The sequence below is a fragment of the Giraffa tippelskirchi genome, chromosome 13 (genome assembly GCF_054371585.1).
Source record: "Giraffa tippelskirchi isolate mGirTip1 chromosome 13, T2T-mGirTip1v1.2.pri, whole genome shotgun sequence".
NCBI lineage: Eukaryota > Metazoa > Chordata > Mammalia > Artiodactyla > Giraffidae > Giraffa > Giraffa tippelskirchi.
In genome coordinates, this window is record NC_137287.1 from 71,511,470 (window position 1) to 71,533,487 (window position 22,018).

The window sequence follows — 22,018 nt, forward strand, 5'->3', positions numbered from 1 at the left end:
CCCATGCTGGTTCATCCCCTTGTCAGAGCTGGTCTGTGCATTTTTTTTTTTAACAATTGAGATTAGAATTGTTTAAAGTACCTATTCATATATTGATACTTCACTTCTCTCCAAAATATTGTAGCAGCAAGAGCTTGTGTAAAACAATACAGTATCAGAAATGTGATCATTAAGGATAAGCAGTTAGTGCAACTCAAATGAAAGAATATGATGCTTTTCAGCCCCCCAGGTAGCACTGTTAGTTTGTTAAGAACTTATGCTTTCTCTGGTCTCTCTCTTGTCAATTCTTGATGTAGAGCAGAAATGGGCAAACGTTTTCTGTAAAAGGCCAAATGGTAAATATATTAGGCTTTGCCAGCCCTGTGGTCTGTTTCACCACTACTCAAACATGTTGTTGTGCCAGTCATAGGTAATACTCAAATAGACATGGCTGTGTTCAAAAAAAATTCATGAAAAGTGTGGCAGGCTGGAGTTGGCCCACATGTTATAATTGTCTGACAGTGAGTTGTGTGTAATATCATCATTGATCTGGTAGTAGGCTGTGAAAGTTCTCTCAGTAGATATTGAACAGGTCTGTAGCTGGGTAAGGTAATGGAGAGGCTCAGGGCTAAGTCCTTTGCAGCTGATGGTCAGAGTGGTGTCTAAGGAAGATAGGGAGAAAGGATGAGCCTGGTGGGGTGGCCCTACGCCCAAGACCCTCTCAGCTCCAAGGCTCCTGGGAGCCACAGTCCCATGACTTCACTGTATTTCATTTGTTTCTCTCTCTCTCCAGTGTAAAATTGCTAGAAAATAAGCTTTCCGCTGCCTTCTCAGGGTTGGGCTCAACTACCATGTTAAACCATGAGAATGAGTCTCAAGGCCCTTTGACTAAAGAGAGTGAAAAATCTCTGGACCTGGAAAAGATATTCTTCCTGTTGTGTTGCTTTGGCCCCAAACTTAACAGTGACCTTTCAGTGGAAAATTAAGATATCACTGTCTTCCCAGTTCTCACTACTGAAAATGGGGAAGCATTGTTCAGGCCTGAAGGAAGCGTAATCCTCTCTTACCACAACCATTGAGTTCCAGAAAAGGAGAAAGGAACAACCCATGGGCTTCTTGTAGCTGTAGGCTTGCTTTCTCAATCTGAGGGTCATCCCAGTGACCTTCACTGGAAACCGAGCTCACTCTCCTCACCTGTAGAGTACATACCCCTATACAGCCCTACCATTTAAAATTCCTTTTCTGAAGTATCTGGCTTTTGACAGACTTCAAAACCATTGCTTAGATCACTGGAGTGTGTATTTTCAGTGGCAGTAGAATGTAAACTGGAATATGAATCTCACCTTAGTCAGCTTCTGCTTAAATGAGGCAGATCTCCCCAAAAGTGCAAGGAACACTGTTATCTTCATGTGTGTGGACCTGTAACCTCATCACTGAGTCAGTCCCATCTTTTCTGTTTCAGTAATTGTGGCCTCTTCAAATGGGAACGGGATGGAATGTTAAAGGTATGTCATCTGTAAGGTGATAGATTTTAGTGACCCATGCAAATACTGTTGACCCATTTCTTATTAAACTGTTTCTGTTTTTCTAGGAAAAGACAGGTCCAAAGATAGGAGGAGAAACCTTGTTACCAAGAGGAGAAGAACATGCCAAATTTCTGAATAGCCTTAAATAGCCCTGACTTCAAACAGGTACCCACAGCTTACATTGCCTCTTGTGGTTCTGGAAAAGCAAAGTTTTGGCTCTGAATTGCCCATGTTCCTGATTGGCACAGTCAGAATGAATACCATTAAGCCTACAACTTTGCATTGGTTTAACATCAAGTTTAACATGCCCTTTAAGTGGAAAATCAAGATACCAAAAGGTAGATAAAGAGTTGTGTTTCTCTGTCTCTTGGGTTGTAGAGTATGCGATGTCACTTCTTAATCACAGTAAGGTTCTGGTATTTATGTGTACAGCCAGAGGCAAATGAATGAATTTAGCTCAGGTAACCTGCCTAACTTCTGTGCTTCAGTTTCCTCATCTGTAAAATGAGGAAGGTTGGACTGAATGATCTTGAAATGTGCCCTCAAAACTCTAAAAATAATATAACATTCTGCCATTTAGAAAATTATGGCCATCAGCCTTGATATAGTCTCAGTATATTAATATTAAAACCCAGGTTCCTTCTGTTGATTCTGCTGTTACCTCCATTTTCTTGGAAATCAAGTCATGACCCACGTGGCATTTCAGTTCATATCTATATGGCTGTTCGTGCTCTTACATTATTGTGGAGCTCTGTAATAGAAATACCTAAAATTTCATCATTTTAAAATATGGTTTTGTTTAAATATGGCTTAAAGAAGCTGAAGCCTCTAACCAAAACAACTGTAAAACTAGAGAAACTATGAAACCCAATTGGAAAACAGAAACATCCCACAAGGAGAATCCTGTGGAGTTTCAGATTTGCAGATATTGTTTATTAGACACACTAAGAATTTTAGATCAGGGATCACTGGGACTTGTGGTTATGCTCAAGTCTGGGCCCTTCTGCTCACTAGTTCTGGGACTGTGGCTGAGATGCCCATCCTCAGTTTCCCCATCAGCAAAATGTAGGTGATGGTGTCTTAGTGGCATGGACTCATGTGAGATAGTGCACGTGTGCAGGAGCCGGTAGGTGTGACTTGTGTCATTAATGAGAGAAATGGAGCTTCCCAGATAAGAGCACAGAGACCTGAGATGTTATGGGCGTCTGGACAGAAGTGTGATGATGGAGGTGTACAGTGGTAGATGGCCTCAAAGGAACAGACAGATTGTGCTAGAGAGGGAGTCCAGGGTCATATTCTGGGTTAGGTAACTAATTGCATGGATGTTGAGAGGAAACTGAAAGGGTGGGAGGTAGATAGCCCAGACGTTCAGATGCACCAAGCTCTCCACCCAGGGAAGATCAAGGTGGTGACAGGATGCAACTCTGGGGCAGCTTAGCCCCCAGGGCAAGACCCATAAAGTCTGAGATTGCAAAGGGCACATGGAAATGTGGACTGTGAAATGAAGTGAAAGTCACTCAGTCATGTCTGACTCTTTGTGACCCCAAGGACTAGTCCATGGCATTTTCCAGGCCAGAATACTGGAGTGGGTAGCCTTTCCCTTCTCCAGGGGATCTAGAGACCAAACCCAGCCTCCCTCATTGCAGGCAGATTCTTTACCAGCTGAGCCACAAGGGAAGCCCAAGAATACTGGAGTGGGTAGCCTATCCCTTCTCCAGGGGATCTTCCTGGCCCAGGAATTGAACCGGGGTCTCCTGCATTGCAGGTGGATTCTTTACCAACTGAGCTATGAGGGAAGTCCAATGTGGACTGTAACCACATTGTATACAAACATTAGGTGCTCAGTAAGCTTCTAAAGAAATAGCAGTTTTAAGAGCACCAAGGGCTAGAACAATGCGGTCAGCATTCCAGATAAGGCAGGATGGGGTTTCATTGGATCAGCTCCATCTTGTCCTTCACCCAACTCAGAGATGCCCATAACATCTTGGGTCTTTGCCCTGAACTAGCCCAGGCTTTGGTGTCACCAGCTGGAATTAGGATATATGACTCTGGCAGGGTCGCAAGCAGAAAAATAGATGGGGAGGTGAGTGTTACTCATGGAAGATCCTTTCCAGGTCATTCTTCAAACACAGATAAAAATGTTGAGGATTGACTTTCAGAGCAAAACAAAGGGTTGGGTGGCAGCATGTGGGGGTTTCAGTGAACCAAAAGTGGACGAGTTCCTAATCATTTAAGCCAGGTCATGGGTACATGAAGACTGGTGCTTGTGTCTGTATTGTCATATATGTTGTAAGATATCATGATGAAAGGTAAAAACAAGCAGCTCCAGTTTTTCTTCTCTGTGATACCTACCCATTATCCTTGGGAGCAGTTGTTGCTCCTTCTTCCAGTCTATTGCTGTATTTTGAACATTGCTGTGGCAGGAAACTTACTGTAGTGGGTTTGTTTATCCACAATATATTATATGATATAAATATCATATATTTATCCACAAATATACAAGCTGATAGCTTGTATATTTTAGTGTGGTTTAATTTCCAGGTGCCAAGCACAGTGCTACCCTACTGGTGTTCAGTGAATGTTGGGTGGATGGAGAGATTTTAAAAATTATGAATACAAGGAACTTAATAAATGTTTTCTGTATTGTTCAGTGCTGTAAAAGTGCTGCACTCAATATGCCAACAAATCTAGAAGACTCAGCAGTGGCCACAGGACTGGGAAAGGTCAATTTTCATTCCAGTCCCAAAGAAAGGCAATTCCAAAGTATGCTCAAACTACCACATAATTGCACTCATCTCACACGCTAGCAAAGTAATGCTCAAAATTCTGAAGCCAGGCTTCAACAGTACGTGAACTGTGAACTTCCAGATGTTCAAGCTGGATTTAGAAAAGGCCGAGGAACCAGAAGTCAAATTGCCAACATCTGCTGGATCATCAAAAAAGCAAGAGAGTTCTAGAAAAATATCTACTTTTGCTTTATTGCCTATGCCAAATCCTTTGACTGTGTGGATCACAGAAAACTGGGGGAAATTAAAGAGATGGAAATACCAGGCCACCTGACGTGCCTCCTGAGGAATTGGTATGCAGGTGAAGAAGTAACAGTCAGAACTGGAAGTGGAACAACAGACTGGTTCCAAATAGGGAAAGGAGTACGTCAAGGCTGTATATTGTCACCCTGCTTATTTAACTTATATGCAGAGTACATCATGAGAAACACTGGGCTGGATGAAGCATAAGCTTGAATCAAGATTGCCGGGAGAAATATCAGTAACCTCAGATACAAAGATGATTCTGCCCTTACGGCAGAAAGCGAAGAAGAACCAAAGAGCCTCTTGATGAAAGTGAAAGGGGAGAGTGGAAAAGTTGGCTTAAAACTCAACATTCAGAAAACTAAGATCATGGCATCCAGTCCTATCACTTCATGGCAAATAGATGGGGAAACAATGGAAACACTGACAGACTTTGTTTTGGGAGGCTCCAAAATCACTGCAGATGGTGACTGCAGCCATGAAATTAAAAGACTCCTGTTCCTTGGAAGAAAAGCTATAACCAACCTAGACAGTGTATTAAAAAGTAGAGACATTACAAAGGTCCATCTAGTCAAAGCTGTGGTTTTTCCAGTAGTCACGTACAGATGTAAGAGTTGGACTACAAAGAAAGCTGAGTGCCGAAGAATTGATGCTTTTGAACTGAGGTGTTGGAGAAGACTCTTGAGAGCCCCTTGGACTGCAAGGAGATCCAACCAGGCCATCCTAAGGGAAATCAGTCCTGGGTGTTCATTGGAAGGTGTTCATTGATGTTGAAGCTGAAACTCCAATACTTTGGCCACCTGATCCAAAGAGCTGACTGATGTGAAAAGACCCTGATGCTGGGAAAGATTGATGGCAGGAGGAGAAGGGGACGACAGAGGATGAGATGGTTGGATGGCATCACCGATGCGATGGACATGAGTTTGAGCAAGCTCTAGGAGTTGGTGATGGACAGGGAAGCCTGGCGTGCTGCGGTCCATGGGGTCGCAAAGAGTCAGACTCATCTGAGCCACTGAACTGAACTGATAGGTCAAACATACAGGCTACTCCATTTAGGAGAGTCCTGCTTGGGCAACCTGAGTTCCCAAACACCATTTGACTGAAGTGAATACCACCTAATGATTGAAGTCAGTTGGTAGAGATTTAAACTCTAGCTATAAATAATACATGTTTCTCCCAGGATGATATTATAGTAGGAACATAACTCTTAAAAGGACGTAGTTGTGGGAGATAGTTGATTCAGGTTTTCAAGAGCCAGGAGTAAATTTCACATGCCTTAGATTCCATCAAAGTCTGCTCTGTGAGTAGGAGCTTCTGTGTCTGATGCTTGTTTTCCCCTTAAGGTCACACACTTTGAGGAGTATTTCACTTTCCAGGAGGAATTGTATTTTTGTTTTGTTTTGTTTTTTAAACAGAGAAAATGTTTAAATCTCAAAAATAACCAAAAGCACTTGAAATTCTCATATTTTTGATGGCTCATTTCAAGTAGATGTGTTTGTCCCATTAACTTAAAACAGCTATGGGTCTGAAGTAAGTCACACCTGAGCAGCCACCTGGACACTGAGCTGCCGGTTGCTCTTTGAAGACCCCTCCCTGTATAAGAAACATGTTCTTGTTTGAACCAAGGGTGTTTTGAGAGTTCAGATTCACTTCTGTATATGTTGTGCAGTAACGTTCTTATAAAGGTAGATGGGTGAGCTGAATGTAGATGCCCCTGTTTTTAAATTTGACTTTTAAATAATTAAAAATATAATCAAGTTTCTTCTCAGTTACTCTAGGTTTTGGGGGGCTTCCACTGGGGGATTCTGTTTGTGTGTGTTTTGTTAGAATACTCAGGGATGAGAAGGGGTAGGTGGGCTGGAGGGGGCACATACTCATTTACATTAAAAGTATGGTTCATCGCAAGGCCAGTCTTTAATCTTCCTACCCTCTTTACCAACGTGTGTTAATAGCAGTGTAGGGCTTATTGTATATTCAGAACAGGGTAAGCACATTTCTTACCCCAGAACAGGTCTAAGCACACAAAAATGGTCATGTCCTCCATGGTTGATCACAGTATTCTGATCTTCACAACAGATTTTTTTTTCGATTCCTTTTTTTGGGAGGGGGGTTTATTTTGTTTGTTTGTTTTGAGCATGCTGCACAGTTTGCAAGATCTTATTAGTTCTCTGACCAGGGATTGAATCCAAGCCACAACAATGAAAGCCCAGAATCCTAACAGTAGGCCACAGAGAACTCCCTGTGCCTTTTTTTGTTTAAAGGAAATAAGTTGCTTTTTAAAGAAAATTATCTTTCTCTTGAGTTTTGTTAAACTACTTTCCCTTTCTGAACAACAGAAGGAAAACGGAACTAATTTAGATAACAATGATCCAGAATAGCAAATAAGAAGCTTCTGAATGAGGAGTGTGGAATTGTCTCAAAGAAAACTGAAAACATTGAATTTCAGCTTTTAAAATTCCAGTTTTCAACTTTTAAAACCATTACAAGTTGATGTATAGCAAAGTTGACAGGGAGCGATGGCATGAGTTGAGTTTTTGTGTAAAAGTTGATGATAGAAGTAAAGCTATATGTTTATAAGAGACTAAATGTGTCTGACAACATTAATTTTTTAAATTCAGGAGTGTAAATCTGTTTGCGCAAGTTGTCACTGATAGCAGCCCATCTCAGCCTCTGCTCTTACAGGTAAAGCAGACACTTCGGATGCCGCGGGGAGAGATTTGGGAACAGCACCACTCACAAGAAGGATGAAGGGCTACAAAAATGAAATTCTGTATTTGTCAGTATTGAGGAAAGAAAGAACGATGTATCTAAAGAAAATAACAGGTACAAAAGGTGGAAGAAATCAGTGGGCACATCTTGACAATAGTTTGTGAAAAAGCTGTGGAAGTTTTGAAAATTAAAGAGAGCCAAGAATATCGCCACACAGCTGAACTCTCCAGATCAAATGGAGAAGAGACCTGCCATGTCCTGCACAGTTAGACCACATAGCCAATAAAATTGACTTGCGTTTTGGAGAAAAGCCAGACAACGGTAATTGAGATGGTGAAAACTCAAAGCCTTTTCACTGAAAAAGGAAAGAAAGACTATAAATATATATACAGTGAGTTTTTGTTATTCATAGTAATTGTTTCATGAAGTCACCAACTGAGCTAGCAGATACATAATCACTGCTCCTAGAGGAAATACAGGTTAAGTTGCCATGAGCCTCTAGTCACTTTTTCTTCACTGGATCAATAAATAACTTTATATTATATATGTTTGTTTAAAGACACCTTATTTAATATATATTGTCAGTTCATTAACACGGAGCTCACAGTCGACAGCCCTGTGACTCCTGACCAAATGAAACTGATCTCAGCACATGCATTTTCTCTGGAGGATCCGTGCATCCCATCCTTCTTGCCCTCAGGAACGCTAGATCGCACTTCAGCGCTCCGCTTGGGAGCCATTTTCAACATCAAAAGCATCTCAAAAAAGCACAAAAATGTGACAAATGTGGCAGGAAAAGGACATCTTTTTACAGTATCAGAGCTGAAATTAGCAAAAATGTTGCTTTGACCTCAGCTAGGAACAACTCAGGTTTCTTGTTAGTCTGCACGTGTGCGTCTCCGTAGTGACCACGAAAAAACCACCAGTACTGCTTTTGGAATTGGAAGTAAAATTTAGTTATTAAGTGATTTTGGAAAAACACAGAATCCACAAATAATGAGGAACAACTGTGTAATATTTCCCAAAACAGGGCCAGACCAGAATTGTTCTCATTCTGCAGATTAGAAAATTAAGTGATTTGAAACATAGATTACAACTAAGTCTGTGATAATGTTGCTTGAGCAGAGACTTCGCTATTGGTATTTTTTTAAGTCAGCTTTATTAAGGGCTAAATTTCACACAGCAAAGAGCACACATATTAAGTATATTGTTTAGTAAATTTTGGCGAATTTAAACACCCACATAACCACCACCAAAGGCAAGATAGAGGGCATTGCCATTACCCCAAAATGTTGCCTTTGCCACTTCCCAGTCAGGCCACATGCCCTAGTCACATCCATCACTGAGCTGTTTAGATCTGTGTTTCCTAGAGTTTCATATAAATGGAGTCAAAACAGAACATACTCTTATACTTAGCATATTTTGAAATAAAGCCATGTTGTTGCCTGTGTCCATAGTTCATTTTTTATTGTTTAGTATTTCATAGTATGGATATGTCGCTTATGTCATTCATCATATCACTATATGTCATTATTCACCTGTTAATAGATAATTTGGGTTGAATTGTTTCTAATTTGGGGCTGTTATGAATATAATAACAATATTCAGATACAAGTCTTTCTGTGGATGTATTTTTGTTTCTCTTAGGTATCAGTAAATATCTAGGAGTGTGATTTCTGGAAAGTGTATGTTTACCTCTATAGGAAACTGCTGAACTATTTTTCGAAGTGGTATGATTTTACGTGCCTATTAATGATGCATGAGAGTTTCATTTTGCTCCACATCCTCACCAGTACTTGGTATTGTCAGCCTTTTCAATTTTAGCCATTCTGATGGGTGTATCTTATTGTGGTTTTAATTTGCATTTCCCTCATGACATCTTTTCCTGTGCAGTTGGCCATTTGTATATCTTTTTGGTGACATATCTGTTTACTTTTTTACTAGATCAAGTTGAAAGAATTCTTTCTGTGTTCTAGATGCAAGTGCTTTTTGCAGATTGTGTTACCTAGTTTTACCTTTACTATAAGGTCTTCCCTCATAGCTCAGTTGGTAAATAATCCGCCTGCAATGCAGGAGACCCTGGTTTGATTCCTGGGTCAGGAAGATCTGCTGTAGAAGGGATAGGCTATCCACTCCAGCTTTCTTGGGCTTCCATTCTGCCTGCAACGTGGGAGACCTGGGTTCGATCCCTGGGTTGGGAATATCTCCTAGAGAAGGGAAAGGCTACCCACTCCAGTATTCTGGCCTGGAGAATTCTGTGGACTGTATAGTCCATGGGGTCGCAGAGTCGGACACGACTGAGCAACTTTCACTTTTCATTAGGTCTATGATCTATTTCAAATTAATTTCTGTTTACATTGTGAGTTAAGGATAATGGGTCATTGTTTTCCAAATGAACATTCAGTTGTTACAGTACCACTCAGTGAAGATGCTGTAATTTTCTAATTGTGTTATTTTCACCCTTTGTCGGAAAATCAGTTGACCATAAGTTTTAGGGTCTATTTCTGGACTTAGTTCTGTTAAATTAATCTGCATGTCATTCCTTATGCTAGTACCACTGTCTTAGTTACTGTAGCTATATAAGTGTTGGAATCAGGTAGTATTAGTCCTCCAACTTGTTCTTTTTAAAATTTGTTTTGTCAATTCTAGGTCCTTTGCATTTTGATGTGAATTTGTGAATCAGCTTATCAGTTTCTACCCCAAAAACCCTGCTGAAAATTTTATTAGGATTGTGTATCATCTATAATTTTAAGATTTTTCATCTGTGAATATAATCTGTCTCTTCATTTATCTGAGTCTTTAATTTTCTCAGCAGTGTTTACTGGTTTCAGTATAAAGATCGTATACATATCTTTTTTTAAGTAGTTTTATGGTGTCATAAATGACGTTTTTTCCATTTTAATTTCCAGTTATTTTGCATACATACTAGTATACAGAAATACAATGCATATTTGTCTATTGGCCTTGTATCCTGGGACCATGCGAAACTTGCATACTAATATAGCAACTTTTTAAATAGATTCCTATTTGAAAATCAAAATAATATGGAAAGTGGACAGAACTTTTTTTTAAAGTGCCGTACATTGTAAGATCAAAGAGTATACCAAAGTTCCAGTTGTGAACTAGACTATTCATACATAACCAGTTTGCTTTTGGACAGATCCCTTAACTCTTAAATTACAAAAATCTTGCCAAAGGATTAGAACATAATTGGTTGAAAAGAAATTAGAAATGAACTTTCCCAATGAAATCAAACTGATAAAAAACACATGTCAAGTTTTGTGATTTGTTTGTTTGTTTGTTTTTTTAAATCATTCTGGGTCTCAGGAAAATTACCACCTCCTTCCAAAAATCTAAATAAACAAAGGCATAAGATAATAAGTTGCAAAATCTCCTTGGAGCACATGCACTCCAAAAAAAGAGAGAAGATGATGAAGAAAATGACAACATACAAAATTGTGTGAAAAGACAATGAGTTTTCACCAGTTCATCCTTTGGCAAAGTTTTTCAGTCTCTTTTCTGGAACCCCTGAAGGACTAGGGAACAGTAAGGAAAGAACAGAGAAGAGTTAGTTAGAAGAGTGTCCCAAGAGCCACCCCTTTGATAAGGCCAGTTGCTGAAAATATGGATTCTCCATTAGTGTAATTCCTATGAAATTCTGCTGCCCAGATTCCAGTCCCGTTTCCTTTGGCATCCTTCTCCCTGCCCAAGAAATGGCTTCAATTGGCTTTGAGTGAAAAAATTCTAAAACTGTGAGATACAGTGGGGCCCTTGTTAAGGATGGAGGTAGAACTAGGTAATAGAATTTTTTCTGCCAGAGGTCTTTATCTCGAGTTAATGTGCCAAACGTAGTCGTTGAAGAGGCAAGGACAGGCCATTTTGTTATTTTGATCTGGCCACTCACCCAGACTGTTCTTGGTATTTGACATCTATATGACTCCAGCATTCCCTCCTATGCATGCAGCAGGGTTTTTGAGCCAGGTGGCTGCAGGGTATGGCCTTGAGTGAGACCTCATCGGCTGCCATGCACCTGATTGCTGGCTCTCCTGCCAGAGGCAACAGCTGAGTGATTGTCACCATATGAGCCAGTCTGTGGCTCCTTTTGTTCCCTGGCTGAGCTGAGAGAGCAGTGCTTTGCCTTTTCTCCATAGTACATCTGTGCATGTGAAAACACACACCCTCATAACTTGGGGTTACCAACCTAAAGGTCAGGGACTGAATCTGCTGGCATGGCGTCTGACTTTTGGCCAACCAAGAGGGCATTTTGTGTGGGTAGAGCATAGGCCCAGCAGCCAGCAACCCTGTCTCAGGATCTGAGCTGGCTGTCAGCAGAGCTTGCACCTGCCCCATGACAACCTCGTCTCTCGGGTAACCCACCTTTCCTGGATAACCAAGCTGAGGAGAGGCATTGTGGCTCCTGCATGCCTGTTAGCAAGAATTCCTGAGGGGGGGGGGGGCTGGGTGCATGAGGGAGCCTCGCCACAGAGAGCACAGGGGGTGTACCTTGCCCATTTGCCAAGCCTCCCTGTTGTGCTACTTTGCAGGGTGGAATAGGAAGTGGAAGGGATGCACATGTGAATCTCCCCTGTAGCTCAGAGAGGACTATCTCTGACCTTTGCCCCCCTCAAGCTGACTGATTTCTCCAGTGTAAACCAGAGACTGCAGAGGTGGAGGACAAACAGCAGGATTCCATTTTGGTCTGTTTAGCTTTATGTTCCAAGACTTAGAAATACTCATTCTTTCCAAATAATTTCAGTCTCATCAGATAATAAAAAACTAATGAAGTACTGAAGCATCTGCAGTTTTTGTTTCTTGCCAGTTTTTTCCTCTGCTTTCACCTTCTAATTTGAAGTGCCTGGTGTTTGCAGGGGGTTTCCTAAAGAGCCTGTCTGTTGAAAACACGCCCAGAGGCTGGTCGGTGGCCATTGGGAATATATGGATTGAGTAGGTTGGGGTCCACTGATTTCCTTTTGGTTCAGTTTAGGTTCAGTTTACATACACAGACATCTGAGACTTGCATAACATTAGAGCAGACATCTCAGTGATCCCCAAAAGAGCATAATCAAAATACTGTAAGCCTCAGCTGCTGATAGGTAAACACAACTGTGTCATGTCTAAAAAAATTGTGCACAGCTTTGACTTTTGTTGTGTTGGGTCTTCACTTGTGCCCCAAGCCTCTCCAAATAATGAATCGCAGGACTCCTAAGAAGAGAATGGCTCCCCTCTTCCGCCTGCCCAGGTAATAAATACCATTTAGTGATAGAGTTTGCCCAGTCTCCTTCCTACCTTCTCAAGGCTAGTTTGGCTCCTGCTTGGAGTTTGTGTGAGGAAATACAATGATGATTACACATGAGGCAGTTTGGAATGTGCATAATTGCTTGATCACTCCAGTGTTTTTAAGACTTTTATCCTAGTCTTTAAAAAAGTTACTTCGTATTCATTGCAAAGTGTCCAGATCTAACTAATTGCTCCACCTCAGCAGCTTTTCCTCAAAAAAAAAGTTGCCCTATACTGCCGTGGAAACCCACTTCCAAAGTAGGCTGGACTAACCAGCTAGGGACCCAAGTCAGGAGGGAAGCGGAAGACCCAGGGGAGGGGACTGGGAGAGGGCCAGGAGTGGGTGCTTTTTCTTCATCTTTGAGAAGAAAGATGATCCTCTGATCCCAGAGTGCCCACTTAACGTTGTTCTTGGGTTTTCTGCGTTCTTAGTGCGGAATCCCTGAAGACAGTTGGGAGCAAGGCTGGAAGTAACCTAGTGCTTAGTCTGTGGCAGGAAGGCAGAGCCCTTGGAACAAGAGGGGGCACTGCTATGGGCTGAGTTGTTTCCCAGGAAAAGATATGCAGAAACCTAACCCCTGAGACCTGTGAATACTGACCTTATTTAGAAATAGGGTCTTTACAGATGTAATTAAATTATTGAGATAGTAGAGTGGGCCCTTAATGACTGGTGTCCTTACAACGAGAGAAGAGACACAGACACAGGCAGGAGTGTGTGGAGACATGGGGAGCAAAGGCCATGTGATGGCAAGGAGTGACTGGAGCGATGCTGCCACAAGCCAGGGGACAACTGAGCCCCCAGAAATTAGAAGAGGCAAGGGAGGACCTCCCCTGGAGCCTTTGGAGGGAGTGTGGCCCTGCCAACACCTTGATTTCAGACTTCCAGCCTCCAGAACTGTGAGAGAATAAATGTTCATTGTTTTTACATCTCCCAGTTTCTGGCACGTTGTTACTGAAGCTCAAGCAAACTAATACTATGAAGAAAAAGGAGATGATACTAAAATTGAACCTTATCTGCTGGCTACTTTTGGTTACAGCTGGCTTCACTGTAACCCTGGCTTTTGATTGATGCCATTAAGAAACCCACCATTGAACCTTAAGACTTTTCAGAGAAGTGAGAAGCACCTGGGCTCAGAATAGTTTTTACCCAAACAGTTGCATTTGCAGGTCCCTTTCAGTCACATAACTACTGAGACAGGCTGATGAAATAGTGAGACATGCTCCCAAGTCCAAGCTTCCTGACACCCAAGTCTGTGTGAGCCCCACTGTCATTTCGGAGGGACAAGTTGGCACCGCTCAGCATGAGATTCAAGAAGACAATACAGTGTTGACTCAGCATTTTTATTCATAAGCTGTAAGCAGATACCTGATCTTTTCTCTCTACTGTGATTTCTCATCTTTCTGTGGACCAGGAGTCTCAGTGTGGGAGCAATGGTGAAGCAACAGGGAACCTCTAGGAGTGACACCAGGAGGCCCCACAGGCCTTTGCTCACCTCAGAAAATCGTCTGCCAAGAAGCGCAAGCCTGGGCGTCTCCATCTGTGAGAACAGAAGGCCCTGAGCGACTGAGGCCCTATGAAGGGGTCTGTTTGTGTGCGGGAGAGGTGCCCGAATACCGGGGGTGGGCGGGTGTCTCAGGCTCCATCTTCTGTGTCCCTCAAACTGAGGTCAGATTTGGTGGCGGTTGTAGAGATAGGATGGGTACAGGCCATCATAATGCCATTGGCGCCACTGCTCAATGGCCTCCCGGCTTCTCTCTTCCTGTTCTGGGGACAAGAGATGAAGTCCTCATGTGAGGATGGAGGGCTCGGATCTGGGCACAGCATCAAGTCCCCCCAAAGTATCCGCTCTGCCCCCGTGACATGAACCATTGTTCCTGTGTACATGGGTGACAGACAGAATGTCCCAGCTGGAAGGGCCTAAAAGGATGCCGAATCTAAAGCCTCCCTTTTACAGATCTGGCTTAGAACTAGCTGCCAGGAGAGCAGAAACCAGGATCCTACATTCCGTTCAGTGCACGTTCCTGCTCAGCCAGCAAAGACAGGATAGCCACGTGCAAAAACTGGCCCAGAGACTCACCAACTAAAACAGAATACAAAATCACAGTGGCAGAAAAATAGATTGCAAAAGCACACTGTTGAAAAACTCATGGAAGGAAATCACTGTCAATTTCAAGTGATGGGCTTGTGAGTGAGGCTTTCCCTCTGTTTCTTAGCTTTAAAAATAAACTTACATTGTTACAACTAATTGGGAAAAGGGCTTAACCCAGCAAGTGCAGGAAAATCTTGATAATTGCTGATTTGGGGTGATGGTTATATGAGGGTTTGTTATAATACATATTTTTCCACATTTTTGAAATGTTTCATAGTAAAAAGCTAGAAAGAACAGAAGGGAGTTTTTAACGAGTAAGAAATCTCCATTGTTCTGTCTTCGATGAGATGTGTTTCTGAATAGGGCTTCCATTGTGGCTCAACTGGTAAAGAATCCAAATAACGCATTTGTGAAGCTATAGAATTAGGCTTCTGGTGCCAGTTCAGGACTGCCTGTTAGCCACTGTTGTTCAGTTGGTAAGTTGTGTCCGACTCTGCGACTGCATGGACTTCCCTGTCCTTGTTAGCCACAGTTAGGTACCACTGAACCACGAGAAGACATCCCAAGGCCATCAGAGTTTAAAAAGCATCCTGAGAAAGTTAAACAGAATTACCATGTGGAAATAGATGAAAAAGATGAAATGTGAGAAGATAGACTGTAATGTATAGATATGTCTGTGTGTATTCAGCCATGAAAAGGAATGAGGTTTTAATATCTGCTGTAACATGAATGAACCTTGAAATGTGCTAGTTGAAACACACCAGACACAAAAAGACATATTGTGTGATTTGTCTTCTGTGAAGTATGTAGTATAGGCAAATTTGTATGGACAGAGAATATATTAGAGGTTTCCAGAGGCTGTGAGGATAGGGGAATTAATGCATAATGGGTGCAAAGTTTGAGGTGATGAAAGTGTTTTGGAAATAAATAATGGTGGTGGTTGTGAATGTACTAAACGCCACTGAATTGTACACTTAAAAATAAGTGAAGGTGACAAATTTAATATTCTGTATGTTTTAAACACAATTTTTTTTTTGAGTATTTGGGGAAAATGTTGGAAGGATAGAAAGTTAATAGAAGATAATAGCAAGCTCTGTGATGCATTTGGTCATCCTTTGTTTACAAAAACATGGGCTTTGCTGGCAAACACACCTGCGTTTGAATCCCTTACTACCTATGGCACCTTGGACATTCACATATTCTTTCAAAGACTGGGTTTTTGAAACTGTAAACTGGAAAGTGTAAGACCTGAGAACCGGCCATAAGGATTATGTAGTTCAGTACAAAGTCTGGCAGGACAAGTGCTCAACCGATGACAACAGCTGCTGTCACTACGTTCCCTGAAGGCCTGTGTCCCGCAGCCTTTTCATCTGTGGGCAGCACCTGAGGCCTAAGCTTCAGTCTCCTCTGTCTTTGCTGGAGGACCTGGCATCCCTCAGGTGCCTCACCCCCTCATCCTGATTAATTGTGGAAGGAAAACAGTGAACATTTTCCATCCAGGTGCTAGGGATTTTGACCTGAAACATTTAAAAATGCACAAAATAAAATGCTGTTATTAATACTATGAGTTTAAAAAACATACTGAAAGAATTTTAGAGGCCATATTCTCATTTTTTAAATGCCTTGCCCCAAGCTGTCCACCAAGTTAAATCTGTAACAGAAATATTTGCCTCCAAGTTACAACAGTCTTAGCTTTTTCTCGAACGATTGATTTGCCAGGATCCTTCCCAACACCTGTCTGCAGAGCTCAGGCAGGTGTCACCTGCAAGACAGTGGGTGTGGCCTGCAGCCCTCTGGGACCTGGTGATGGTGTCCTTTCCACTAAGAGATGCCCTAAGGGCACCTCACCTCTCAAATGCACCAGAGTGAGCAAGTGAGGAGGTTGGTAACTTCAGAAATGAAATCACACTTTTTCTAACAAAGGTCACCTTAACTGGGGTCTTAATGCCTGCGCTCACCTGCATCCAGGAACTTACTCAGAAGCATTTCAGTCTTGAAGTTTCGAGAAAGACCAAAAAAGTAATAAACACATGTTGGCCTGCCTGGTCTGAACCCTGTACATGTTCTGTGGATTTTTGGCCATGAGTGACACGTGAGAGTAGTCAATGAATATGAAGTCGAATCTCCTCGGTGTGGGAGGCTGTGGTTCGAAGGTAGAGTGTCCATCCACCCATGTCCACACCCAGAGGCCCTGTTGAAACCAGCATTCCCAAGGGGAGGCTGGAGCCATCTCCCAGGAGCAGAGGGTGGGGATGAGGTGTGCAGACTGCCTGGTGAGAGACACTCAGGCAAAGGCCAAGGCTTTCCAAACAAGACACTCGTAGCAACTGGATGGGTTTGCAAACCACGTAGGAACTTGCAGGGGCCCAATGCTTTGAGTGAGGGGAGCCATCCCGGGGGCTGTAGATGTTCAAGTTGGAGCAGGGAGGGTACAGAACTGAGTTCATTTGTCGGGTTTGCTTCCACCAGTCACCAAATGCTGATAACAGTGACTAGGGAAATGAAGTCCTAGGTTTTCCAGGATGGGCAGTTCTAGAGCCATGATGTTGATGTAAATCCAAACCACTTGAAAGTGAGTTTGAAATCCTCCCAACCCAACTCTGTGGGAACAAGGCACAAGTGTAGGTACTGAGACAGAACACACCCAAGTAGGAGGAGAAAAGACTATTAACTGAAAACTCCCCAGCCCCACAGTCCCCAGCCAGTGGTACCCTATGTGTTCTGACCTCTTCCATGCCTTCTCAGGTTCTGTAGCTACTTTTGTGATTTTCTCCCTGTTTGTTTTTTTTTTGAGACTCCCATAGATACAAATTGAAAGTAGAGCTGCTCTTACTTCCCTCCTGTAATTAAAACTTGGGACATAAATAAATAAAATTTAAGGAAAAGTATAGGCAGATAACATGGTTTTCCCACAAACTTCCAGTTCCCAAAAGTCACCGGCTGATGACCTCTTACCGTCATTTTGCTCCTCCACAAAGTTCTCAAACTTGTTCCTTTGTTCTTCATGATACTCTCTCCGCAGCTCGTCTGCCCGCAGCTTCTGCCTGTTCTCTACTGGGGGAGGGGAAGGCGAGAGTTGCCCCCAAGAGTAGGGGCAGCCACATGCATTGAGGGGGACACCAGTCATTCTGCATAAGAAACTCAGGTGTAGATGAGGCTGTTTGTGAGGGGCTAAGTGCAGGGCCTCACTGCAGTGGTTCACCCCTGACATAGACTTTAAAACCTGAGGGACCTGGGAGAGCATCCCAGCCAACCACCTCATCTTGTGACTTAAGAGGACTGAGACTCCAAAAGGTGAAGCCATTTGTGTGTGTGTGCTTAGTCGCTCAGTCATTTCTGACTCTTGCGACCCCATAGACTAGCCTGCCAGGCTCCTTTGTCCATGGGATTCTCCAGGCAAGAATACTGGAGTGGGTTGCTGATGCCTTCTCCAGAAGCCGTTTAGCTCCAGTCATAAAATGAGTGGTGTAGCCAAGCTTGCTGGTTCTCTCAGAAGCTAGGAATTCTCTCTCAGATGATAGAAATGAATTCCATGAGGGAATAATCCAACTTCACCCTAACACTTGCATATCCATTCTGCAACTTTGAGCGCCTGACATGGCCAGAATATATCCTAAGCACTGGGATTAAAAAAGCAAGTAAGAAAGATCCTATCACTCTGTCTAAGAAGTCTGAAGTCTGCTTAAGGAAAAAGATAGGAGAATAAATTGCACCCAACATTGTGGCTGCTGTGATAGAAATCACCACAGGGCCTGAAGATGGTGTCGTCATCTTTACGTTGACCTCTTCAGTGTGAGAACTGATTGGAGGAAATTCTTTCAACAGCACCTCAGTCTCCCCACTGTGACGTGAGGGAATCACACCGTACTTGTGTGAGGCGTTCTGAGGGACCAGCTCTCCCGCCCCACACATGGCCTTCCTGCCTATGGATCTTTCCAGTGAAAGCCTCATCAAAAGAAGTATCTTGAAACTAAGAGAGCCACAAATTGAGTCTCTGACTCGGCAGTGAATAAGACAAGATGCTAGATGCTATTTTCATACCATGCACCTTGTACCTAGGATACATCCCTCCTCAGGAACGTGCGTTTCCTCCGATTAGTTCCTTTCACCGTAAAGTAACCTGCATCTTTACCCAGAAGCTTAGAAATAGGAGATGCCTGTTTTCTGCTTCCAAATTCGTTTATCAAAGTGTCGCCTTCCTTTACTGAACCTGAGACATAAGTGGGCATTGTTCTGCCCAGCACCAGAGCTGACTGGGTGACAGCAAATGAACTCAGGTGCATCCTAGGTGTTCACCAGGTTGTCCTGGACACCCATGTCTGAAACCCTGAGCTTCCAACCCAGGTGACAGACCTCTGGCTTAAACATGTGCCTCGTTCTGAATCCCCTTAAAGGACAGAAACTATTCGCCTCCTAAATTCATGCCCATTCCCCTCTGGGAGTCTGCAAGAAGGTTGCTTCTCTCATTTCCATCAAGAACTGCCCAAGCTCCATCACAGTCTTTTCAGTGTTTCTTGACATTTGTTAACCTTTAAATCCCAAATTGTGTGAGGCCTGGAGATATTCCCAGTGTGGGTTGTACTTCTCCAATTAAAAAATAAATAAATAAATAAAAGCTAATTTTTTCTCCAGGCATTTTCATCTCACTTCTTGCCCATCAATTGAAAACAGTCCTGTTATTTTCACTGAGCGAGTTACCTTGCTGAGTGTGCTGAGAGGCACAAAGAGTTTATTCAGACAGACACAGAAGTGATATATCAAACCTTGGACTCAGCAACTGTCAGAGCTGAGTCCTTGAAAGAATCTAGTTCAAGGACAGAAAACTCAAATGCCTTCAAGGGTCGGCAGGTCATGGAAATGAGGGTTGTTGCCAGGTCGTTACAGGCAGGCAAGTAGATACCAAGGCCTACTTTAGGCATTCTTCCAAGCTCAAAAAGTCTCCCAACTGCATTGGAAGTGAAGACTTAAAAACACTGCTGGCTGAACACCGCTCTTTAAATAAAGGGCTTATAAATAAGGAAACTTGGGCCCAGGGAGAGGAAGTGGTCAAGGCCACTTAGCAGCAAAGCTGTCACCAGCCCGCATTTCCAGTTCCCTGTCCCACGTGCCTCTTCCTGCCTGCAGTGCTGCTTTCTTGCCTATAAAGATACACCACAAATTATCCAAAAAGCACACACCAAGCTGCCGTGTCTGCACTCCACCAGAACATAGATTGCCCCCATAACTTTTTTTTTTTTTTGGCTGCTCCACGTGCATGCGGAATCCTAGTTCCCCAACTGCGGATTGACCCTTGCCCTCTGCAGTGAAAGTGCAGTCTTAACCACTGAACCACCAGAGAAGTTCTCCCTCTTAACATTTTTAGCTTTCAGAAATTGAGGTGCAGTTCATCAACTTCAGTGCATTCATGTGGCCCTGTCCCTCTTTGTTCCTTACCCTGACAGCATAGCCAATCAAGACTGACCTACAGTCAAAGAAACATGGTGTAACTTCTTATTCAGAGCTACAGTTACTTTGACACCTGAGGACCTGGGTTGAGCCCTCCCTCGGTCCCTGGCTATCCCCGCAGCCCAGCTGACTGTGGGAGAGAGAAGGAACAGGAAGGAGCAAGAGCAGAAGGCAGGCCACAGCGTCTTACCATTGACCTCATCTTGGGATCTGGGGGACCGCTTGCTGCGCTTCTTGAGGAAATTCAAGGCATCTGATACCTGCATGAAAATCTCTTCCATGTCTGAAACCCGAGGAGAGAGCCCGGTCACACCCAGCACAGGCTCACCAAGGCTACCTCAGGAGCCAACCCATCCACCCCGCACCCTCGGGTGGCCCTGGTACTCACCTTCCTGTGCCTCTTGTCCTGCCACCTGCCTCATGCCCACTGACACAGCAGCCCCCTCCCACAGCACTGTGGGACGAGAACACAGCATGAGGGCTGCAGCACCTCAGGGGAAGTCCTCACCCACCCAGAGACAGGCCAGGACGGTCCTTCCCAGGCCCTATGACTTGCCCTGGAGCCATAGACACAGGTACCAGCCACAGTCAGGCTCCGCAGAAAACTGTCAGACAAGCTGGTTTCTCTGTGCTGCATTGTGTTACACGTGCACACACAAATACAGCCTTCTTAACCACAGACACCCTCTTTACCTGGGCCACCTTGGCCGCCTCACCTAACACCAGGTCCACCCTGGAACCTCCCCATACTCACTGGACAGGAGTGCAACGGCTGAGAGACAGATCAGAAACAGCTGTCTCCAGGCCATCTTTGGAAAGGCTGAGGCTCTATCTGGGAACCAAAGAAAGGATTCTGCAGACCCTGAGGCTGCCGGGTCCTCCTTCTGTGTCAGGCAGGCCAAGAGGGAGGGAGAGAGAGAGGCAGGAGGCAGGGATGCCACTGAGGGGGTGTGGGAGAGGTCCCGGCCATGGCTTCCATTGGCTGCTTCTGCCAGAGCACTGGAGATGTTTTTGGCACCTTGCAAATCTCACAGAAGCAGAGCTTGTCATTGGGGCCCCAGCCGGGACAGTTCTGAAGTAGCCTTTCCAAGATCTGCACCCTAGGAGTTGCTGCTGGAACGCCCAGCCTCCAAGTCAGGATTCCAAAGACCAAGGGCAAGTTTCAAAGGCCCCTGGCATCTGCTTCAGAGGAGGTGGGGACTCTAGTCCTGGAGGCTGAAGTATGCAGAAGGGAGGGAGGGAGGCTCAGTGAGGGGATTTGATTCAGCTATCAGACTAGGAGGGACGGTAAAGGCTGGAAAACCCCCTCAGGGTGATGCTCACATGGACATGTGAGCTGTCCTGATGGTCCCCAGCTTAACATGTCCCCAACTGATGCTGACTTCTCAAAGGCACACTCTGTGTAGGGGAGGAAATACATTCCCAGAACTGGGAATGCTGATGAAATCCAAGCCCTCTGAGGCCACCAGCCTCCAGTCCCTTAGGAACATTGTTCTTAACACTGTCATTTATTCTGAACTACCCAAAGAGTCACCTTTGGGTATTGGTTAGAATTGTCCTAATGGTGACCGTCACTAGACCCACACACATGAAGCTCCCATTTCATTAGACGTGTGTAGTAACATCCCACTTGGACCATTGGCAGGAAAAGAATGTTAATAGCAAAAAAATAGCCAAGGCAGAGCAAACAAAATAAATGAGTGGTTTTATTGGTGGTTGGGAGCACACAGAGGGCTCCCCTTCAACACTGGCTGGCCTGCTTAACCAGACACAAGTGGGCTCTGCATGATCACTCCAAGAGGGGCAATGCCCATGAGGACATATCAGCAAGGATTCATCTGTCAGGTCAAATGGTTGTCACTTCAAGGAGAGAAGGGCCACAAGACAGCGATGTTGATGGGACTCGTAGGTGAGAAAATGGGTGTATGAAATACATTTGACATCCTTGATACCCTAGTTCTTG

General features: G+C 43.8%; 2 protein-coding genes across 55 annotated transcripts in view; one reads left to right on the forward strand and one right to left on the reverse strand.

Moving 5' to 3' along the window:
* MCM10 (minichromosome maintenance 10 replication initiation factor) overlaps positions 1–22,018 on the forward strand; it is a 117,780-nt gene that overhangs the window by 27,230 nt on the left and 68,532 nt on the right. For 16 of the 50 annotated variants that reach the window (XM_081553468.1, XM_081553446.1, XM_081553478.1 and 13 more), the window contains 3 exons: positions 1,442–1,484; positions 1,571–1,670; positions 7,217–8,693. In XM_081553468.1, coding sequence (XP_081409594.1) covers positions 1,442–1,484; positions 1,571–1,654 — 127 coding nt within the window. In that variant the 3' untranslated portion in view covers positions 1,655–1,670; positions 7,217–8,693. Of the gene's footprint in view, positions 1–1,441; positions 1,485–1,570; positions 1,871–4,156; positions 8,694–9,892; positions 10,032–11,787; positions 12,036–20,051; positions 22,012–22,018 lie in introns of those variants that run through there. The other 34 variants (XM_081553449.1, XM_081553444.1, XM_081553476.1 and 31 more) reach the window with 8 other exon arrangements.
* UCMA (upper zone of growth plate and cartilage matrix associated) lies at positions 13,845–20,958 on the reverse strand. 5 transcript variants are annotated; one of them, XR_014072371.1, is made up of 6 exons: positions 20,810–20,952; positions 20,444–20,509; positions 20,246–20,338; positions 17,566–17,664; positions 14,136–14,285; positions 13,845–14,058 (listed from the first exon to the last, which is right to left on the reverse strand). XR_014072371.1 is itself a non-coding variant. In XM_081553502.1 (5 exons), exons 1-5 carry the CDS (start codon positions 20,862–20,864, stop codon positions 14,188–14,190), a joined length of 411 nt encoding a protein of 136 aa, XP_081409628.1. In that variant the 5' UTR covers positions 20,865–20,958; the 3' UTR covers positions 13,845–14,187. The 5 variants fall into 5 exon arrangements, 4 of the variants coding, with proteins under 4 accessions (XP_081409628.1, XP_081409629.1, XP_081409630.1 ...); XM_081553502.1 differs by having other exon boundaries at positions 13,845–14,285; positions 20,810–20,958; XM_081553503.1 differs by having other exon boundaries at positions 13,845–14,285; positions 20,246–20,329; positions 20,432–20,509; positions 20,810–20,949.

What these genes read in the sequence shown, in the direction of transcription:
- UCMA (XM_081553503.1), bottom strand. Translation starts at nt 20,864, where the DNA reads ATGGCCTGGAGACAGCTGTTTCTGATCTGTCTCTCAGCCGTTGCACTC. An exon ending in ACAGGAAGGTGAGTACCAGG is followed by an intron (nt 20,330 to 20,431) that starts GCCACCCGAGGG and finishes CAGACATGGAAG; the next exon opens with AGATTTTCATGCAGGTATCA. An exon ending in ATCCCAAGATGAGGTCAATG is followed by an intron (nt 17,665 to 20,245) that starts GTAAGACGCTGT and finishes CCCCTCCCCCAG; the next exon opens with TAGAGAACAGGCAGAAGCTG.